Source organism: Helobdella robusta (genome assembly GCF_000326865.2).
Source record: "Helobdella robusta unplaced genomic scaffold HELROscaffold_5, whole genome shotgun sequence".
Lineage (NCBI taxonomy): Eukaryota > Metazoa > Annelida > Clitellata > Rhynchobdellida > Glossiphoniidae > Helobdella > Helobdella robusta.
Genome location: NW_008705254.1, coordinates 972,005 through 979,702, shown reverse-complemented (window position 1 = coordinate 979,702; position 7,698 = coordinate 972,005). Strand labels below are relative to the sequence as shown.

At 32.9% G+C, this 7,698-nt stretch overlaps 1 protein-coding gene across 1 annotated transcript in view; it reads left to right on the top strand.

Moving 5' to 3' along the window:
• Positions 1 to 4,970: 4,970 nt before the first annotated feature.
• HELRODRAFT_67782 (hypothetical protein) overlaps positions 4,971 to 7,698 on the top strand; it is a gene marked incomplete at both ends in the record, with an annotated part of 3,337 nt that continues 609 nt past the window's right edge. Inside the window, 7 exons of the mRNA XM_009026886.1 lie at positions 4,971 to 5,088; positions 5,420 to 5,462; positions 5,582 to 5,723; positions 5,906 to 6,066; positions 6,856 to 6,984; positions 7,215 to 7,344; positions 7,611 to 7,677. Of these exons, the coding sequence (XP_009025134.1) occupies positions 4,971 to 5,088; positions 5,420 to 5,462; positions 5,582 to 5,723; positions 5,906 to 6,066; positions 6,856 to 6,984; positions 7,215 to 7,344; positions 7,611 to 7,677 (790 nt within the window). The remainder of the gene's footprint in view (positions 5,089 to 5,419; positions 5,463 to 5,581; positions 5,724 to 5,905; positions 6,067 to 6,855; positions 6,985 to 7,214; positions 7,345 to 7,610; positions 7,678 to 7,698) is intronic.

The window sequence follows — 7,698 nt, the reverse complement described above, 5'->3', positions numbered from 1 at the left end:
TAATTTGATATATTTTGAAAAACTTTGATATATTTCGAGATACTTTGATATATTTTCAGATACTTCGATATATTTTTAGATACTTTGAGGTGTTTTTTACCTTCCTAACAAGTGTAAATCTTCCCGTTCTTCAATTTTTTAACTTCAGTTATCTCACAACATTGGGGAGGTTCGCCTATCTTTTACTTGCAGTGACTCATTTAATGAACTCATTCACTCGTTCATTTTTTCGTTCTTTCATTCGTTCTTTCATTCGTTCTTTTATTCATTCATTTATTCAATCAGTTATTCACACTTTAATTTGTATCTATATTTCCCCATTACAAAATTATTAATTAGGTCGTTAGTATATTTTTTTCGTTAATTAATTAGTTAGTTAAGTTATTCCTTTATACATTCTTATGTTCATTCGTTCGTTCATTAATTCATTCATTCGTTCATCTATCCATTCATCCATTCATCCAACCATCTTTTCATGAATCATTCATTCATTCACTCATTTATTCATTGATCTACTAAAACTATACCACCAATAATGCTTAAAAAATAATATTTATTTATTTGTTTTATCATTTATCCATCCATCTATCCAATTCCATCAATCAATCCTCCAGGTACCTGCTAATCTATACATACATACATACATACATACATACATACATACATACATACATACATACATACATACATACATACATACATACATACATACATACATACATACATACATACATACCTACATACATACATACATACATGCATGCATGCATACATACATACATACATACATGCATGCATACATACATACATACATAAATACATATGCACATATTATAGTTTGTATGCAAGTAAACATATACAGAACATATATGTGTGTGTATGTATATTCATCCTCATCATCACAACCACTATCATCATCATCATCACCATCACCATCATCATCATAAGCATCATTATAAACATTATCATTTGTAGCATTGCAGACAATGTAATAGAGATACCATACGCTTATCTTAAACAAGTTTATAGGTAAGTATGTGTGTATGTTTGTTTGTTTGTATGTATGTATGTATGCTTGTATGTATGTGTGTTTTTGGATGTATATATTTACTATGTATGTATGTATGTTTGCATGTTTGTGCACTGTATGTATGTTCATGTGTTTGTATGTTTTATTGTATTCTTTACACTTCGCATTTACAACCATCTGTATTTATCTCGTAATATGCAGTCGATTTTTAATCATCTCCATTATGAAGCTGCTGTTTATTTTATTATTAACAAACCAACAGACAAACATGCAAACAAATGAACAAACGAACATACAAACGGGCAATTAAACAAGCGAACAAACGAAGTCATCCAACCAACCATCCATCAAACAATCAAGCAACAAAAAAGTAAACCAACAGACAAACAATTAAATAGATAAATTAACGAGCAAACGAACGAACAAATGAATGAACAAACGAACAAATGGATGAACGAACGAACAAATAAATGAACGAACGAACGAACAGATGAATGAACGAACGAACAGGATATATCAAGCGCATCTGACGATCAATACTAGAGCGTACGTTCGGCTAAGGTATGCTTGCACAAATTTTTGTATGAATTAGGTGTACAACCACAACAATATCACCACACACACATACACACGCACACACACACACACACACGCACGCACGTACAACATAAACAACATTCATATACTGTATTATTTTAAATAAACATTTTATCAATATTGCAAGCCTGATATATAAACTTGAGTTAGTGAGTGTGTACATTTGTGTATGTGTGTATGTGGGTGTGTACATTTGTTCATATATGTATGTGTGTATGTATGTATATATATATATATGCATGTATGTATGCATGTATGCATGTATGTATGTATATTTGTATGTATGTATGTATGCATGTATTCGTGTATGTATGTATGTACATATGGAATGATAATTTGATATACATAGTGTTGGCAAGCATGCATTTACTTCCAGATATTTGAAGAGGAAGAGCAGCGAGCTAGCATTGCCAAATGCGTTTTGCACATACAACAATAAAAACAACAACAATAAAAACAACAACAACGATAATAATAATAAGTTTAATATACAATTGTACCAACATCGCCAGCAACAACTTTTGTATTATAAACTATTAAACCAACAACAACGTTAGCACTACTAAATATTTTAGCCAACAACAACAACAACAAACAACATCAATAACATTATCATTTCTACATCATCGTCATCTTCATCTTCATCACCATAAAAATCATCATCATCATCGCCATCTCGATCGTCGTCATCATCATCGTCATTGTCATCCTCGTCGTCGTCATCATTGTCGGATGTTGTAGCATACACGGCACGCAACAACAACAACAACAATAAAAATAACAAGAACAATAATAATAATCATCATCAACAGCAGTAGCAGCTTAAGAAGCAGCTGCAGCAGCAGCAACAGCAGCCGCTCCATCGTCAGCTCTTGTCCTGTATACCCGGACATCTTGCGGATAATTGTCAAATTGTGGTGAACAAAAATTTGTTTTATAAATTTCAATTTCTAGTCTGATTTTTGGCAATTTGTAGTTAAATTCGTTGAAATTGTTTCATATAATCGGTTTTTTCGTAGTTTTGAGATCGTTTTTAGCGTATTCTCTGTCTGTGCATGTTGGCTCTTTTATATAAAAGTGTCCGGGAGAAAATTTCGTTCTAGCCACCAGTGTTTCAAATTAGTTTCTCTGTTGAAACTGTAGTCTTAGTCAAGTTAAGCGCTGGTTGTTTAACTCGTTTATAATTGAATAGAAGTTATTAAAATCCAAAATAATTCTTTTTTGCAATCGCGATAGAAAAAAAGGATTTAATTGGTCGTTTGATTGAAGGTAAGTTGGCTGATTGGTCGGCTTGTTGATCGAGTCGTTGGTTGATTGGTTGCTGGATTGATTGATCGGTTAAAGGATTGATGTACACATGGAGATTTTTAAATACACTTTTCATAGACGGGTTTTTTAACAGCTTAAAATAGAAAATCCACTTGTTTTTTACTTGTTTGTCGGTCGGTTGCCTTACGTTTTTGACATGTTTGACTTGCGTTTGGAAGGGTTGATGGATAGATTGACTGGTCTGTTGGTTGATTGACTAGTTTGCTAATTGATTGGTTGATTGATTAATTTGTTGATTGCTTGGTTGATTGATTGATGGATTGATTGGTTGATTGATTAGCACGTTAAAACAAATGTTTATTTTGATATTGAATTTTTTATCATCATCTATTAGATTTAAATTCGCCATTTTAATCTCGAAATATAATTAAATAATTTTATCAGATTAGTATTCTTATTATATTTATTATTATTCCTATTATTAGCTCTGAGTTAGTTGTTGTTATTACTTTCTACCCCAAAAATGAGCCTACCCCAGCTGGTTTGTGTAGATTTCAACAGGAGTTATAAATCAAGCCAAGTTATTTCAAATATCAATTACTCTCTCTACTAAATGTAATTACAACAACTACTACTACTACTACTACTACTACTGCTGCCGCTGCTTCTACTACTACTACTACTATTACTATTACTACTACTACTACTACTACTTCTGTTGCCGCTGCTGCTGCTTCTACTACTACTACTACTACTACTATTACTATTACTACTACTACTACTACTACTACTTTTGCTGCCGCTGCTGCTGCTTCTACTACTACTACTACTACTACTATTACTATTACTACTACTACTACTACTACTACTATTTCTGCTGCCGCTGCTGCTTCTACTACTACTACTACTACTACTACTACTACTATTACTACTACTACTACTACTACTACTACTACTTCTGCTGCCGCTGCTGCTGCTTCTACTACTACTACTACTACTACTACTATTACTATTACTACTACTACTACTACTACTATTTCTGCTGCCGCTGCTGCTTCTACTACTACTACTACTACTACTACTACTACTATTACTACTACTACTACTACTTCTGCTGCCGCTGCTGCTGCTTCTACTACTACTACTATTACTATTACTATTACTACTACTACTACTACTACTACTACTACTTCTGCTACTACTATTATCGCTGCTGCTACTGTTGCTGCTACTACTTCTACTAATACATCTTGTGCTAATATTACTGCTACATTTATAGATTCTAATGAGGCTACTATTACTTTTTTTAAACTCGATTGAGATGCTACGACTTAAATATTTTTAGTTACTAATCAATGAAATCTAATTGCTTTAATTTTCTACTTACTTATTTATCACAGTGTCACGGCAAATTAACATCGAAATTATTTCAAACATACTGGTAAATATTAAAGTATCCAGTAAAAATTTCTCCATTGAAATAGTATTATAAATGCCTCTCATCATCTTTAAGATACCGACAAAAGAATCGAGTCCTGCAAGTATTCGTTAGAAGTTTCGGATAATTTGAAACAGCTCAAAATTTGCTCTTTGTCATTTTGCTTCGATATTTGACAACAACATTGTCATCATCTACAACAACAACAACAAATTTACTTCCACTACTACTATTACTACCACACAACGACAACAACAGCAGCAACAACAACACAGCAAAAATTACTTCTACTACTAGCTTAGTATAACGTCACCTACTAAATCTTCTTCAGCAAAAGTACTACAACTAACTTCAACAACTGCCAAAAACAAAAAAACAATAATAATAATAACTGGTTACAATATTAATAATAATTGTTCTCAAAACAACAACATCAACAACAACTGCAGCAGCAGCAACAACAACAAAAGGACATAACCATACAAACAACAGTAATAAACATCAACAACAACAATATTAAACAACAACAACAATAATAAACAACAACAACAATAATAAACAACAACAACAATAATAAACAACAACAATAATAATAATAAATAACAATATTAATAACCCCACAACAACAAAAACAAGATGGGTTGTAGTATGAGCGCTGAAGACAGACTGGCTGTTGAGAGGAACAAGCAGATCGAGAAATCCTTACGGGAGGATGGCCAACAAGCTGCCAAAGACATCAAACTCTTGCTGCTAGGTCTGTAGATGTCGCTTTCTCTCTTTTTGTCGCCATTACGGTTTACTATTAATATTATAATAATAGTAATTAATGATTAATTACTATTATTATAATGATAGTAATTAATAATTAATTACTATTACTATTATTGTAATAATTAATTATTAATTTCTATTATTATAATAATAGTAATTAAAAATTAATTAATTAATTAATACTAATCAAATACTAAATACTAATATAAAGTTTCACGATCGGTTATTCTTATTGCTATAACTAATTAATATTTATTATTATTATTATTTGTATTGTTATTATTATTATTATTATTATTATTATTATTTTCCAGGCGCTGGTGAATCCGGAAAAAGTACCATTGTCAAGCAAATGAAGTGAGGCTCGATTACTATTTTTAATAATAATAATAATTATTATTATTCTTTTTATTATGACAATTATTATTAATAATTATCATAATATAATAATAAGAATTATAATGATTACTTTATAGAATTATACACGAAGGCGGTTTTACGTCTGAGGATAACAAACAGTTCAAGCCGGTGGTCTACAGCAACACCATTCAGTCGTTGGTGGCTATAATCAGGGCTATGTCCATCCTACATATTGAGTTCGGTGACCCCGAGAGAGAGGTCAAGTTGGTGTGGGAGAGTAATGCATATAGTTTTTGTTGTTGTTTGTCGTTTCGTTAGTGTGATTTTCATTATCTTGTTGATGCTGCGGCTGTCATTACAGCGATATCCATCTTATACTTTGAGTTTGGTGACCTCGGGAAAAAGGTCAGAGGTCAATCATGATGGTAATAAACTTGCAGACGGACGCAAAATTGATCCTGGACGTGATACAGCGGATGGAAGATACGGAACCCTTCACGGATGAGCTGCTGGCCGCCATGAAACGATTGTGGGCAGATTCCGGAGTTCAGGAATGCTTCAATAGGAGCAATGAGTATCAGCTTAATGATTCCGCTAAATAGTTTAGTCTATTTTTTGTGAAGTCTATGCTGACTGTTTTGTTGTTCAAATTTGTTGATGTTTTTTTTTCATAAGTGTTGGTGAGACGAGTGATGATGTCGACGAACATCTCCAAAACTGCATCTCCAAACTGGCAAACACATTTACACAAAACATACTAACCCTGACCATAACTCTAACCTTACCATTCCGATGAATTATCATCCCTAGCTCCTTTTCCTCCTCTACATTTTTTAGTGCTGTGTCTCCAAGTTTGAATACGTTTGTCTTGTTGTTTGCTCTCATATGTATGACTGCACATTTGTTGTTGTTGAATACCATCTGCCAATCTTCTGCCCATTTGCATATTTTTTTCAAATGGCATGCTACAATTTCAATATCTTCATCGTTGTCTACAACAGCACGTAATTTAATGTCATCTGCAATTTTTGAAATTTTAGGCTTCATTCCTAGATCAATATCGTTGATGTAGATTACAAATAGCAACGGTCCTAATACGGACCCTTGAGGAACCCCACTTGTAACATTGCTCCAGTTTGAGAAACTTTCTCCAACACCAACTTTTTGCCGTCTATCTTGTAATCAGTTAGAAACCCGCTTGAGTGTGTTTCCTGTGATTCCACAAATCAAACAGACATCCACAAAGCTTACGTAGAACTCACGGAGAAATACAAATCCTACAGAAAACACAAATACAATGACAAACAAACATACAAACAAACAAAGACATATAAACAAACGAACAAAAACATACAAACAAACGAACAAAGACAAACACGCAAATTTTCAGTTTCTTGGATGATATAGATCGCCTGGGTTCTAAGGATTACATGCCAACGGAGCAGGATATCCTTAGGACTCGAGTCAAAACCACAGGGATTGTCGAAGTCCATTTCAATTTCAAGAATCTGAATTTTAAGTTAGCGCTACATAATCCGTATTTTTTGTTGTTTAAACTTCTGGAATTTTTCGTTCTAAAGAATTGAAATTTTTTCAAAAATTTTGTGTCTGTGACGACTATTTGAAATATATTTTAACACAAAAGAAAATATAAAATTTTAAATTTTAATATTGATGATATTAACTATTATGACATAATTTAACATAGATTAACATAAATTAACATAATTTATAATTCCAATTCGTCAGGTTATTTGATGTGGGTGGGCAGAGGTCGGAGCGTAAAAAATGGATCCATTGTTTCGAAGATGTCACTGCTATCATCTTCTGCGTCGGAATGAGTGAGTACGATCAAGTTCTACACGAAGACGAAACTACTGTTAGTATCGTCTCGTATCGATTTGCCTCGTTTTGTTTTAGTTTATCTTGTTTCGTTTCGGTTTGATTTGTGCCAGTTAATTTTCAATCTCGATTTCTCTCTAGTTGGTTTTGATTGTTGGAGGTTGTTTTTCGTTTCAAAGTTCCAACGTTTGTAAATTTCAATTTTTGAAAAAACAAATAAGAACAGTTTCTGAATTTACACTACCACAACGACCACACAAACTAAAACGACCACAACGACCACAACGACCCCAACGACCACAGAATCGCATGCAGGAGAGTTTGAAGCTGTTCGATTCCATCTGCAACAACAAGTGGTTTACAGACACCAGTATCATTCTCTCCTCAACAA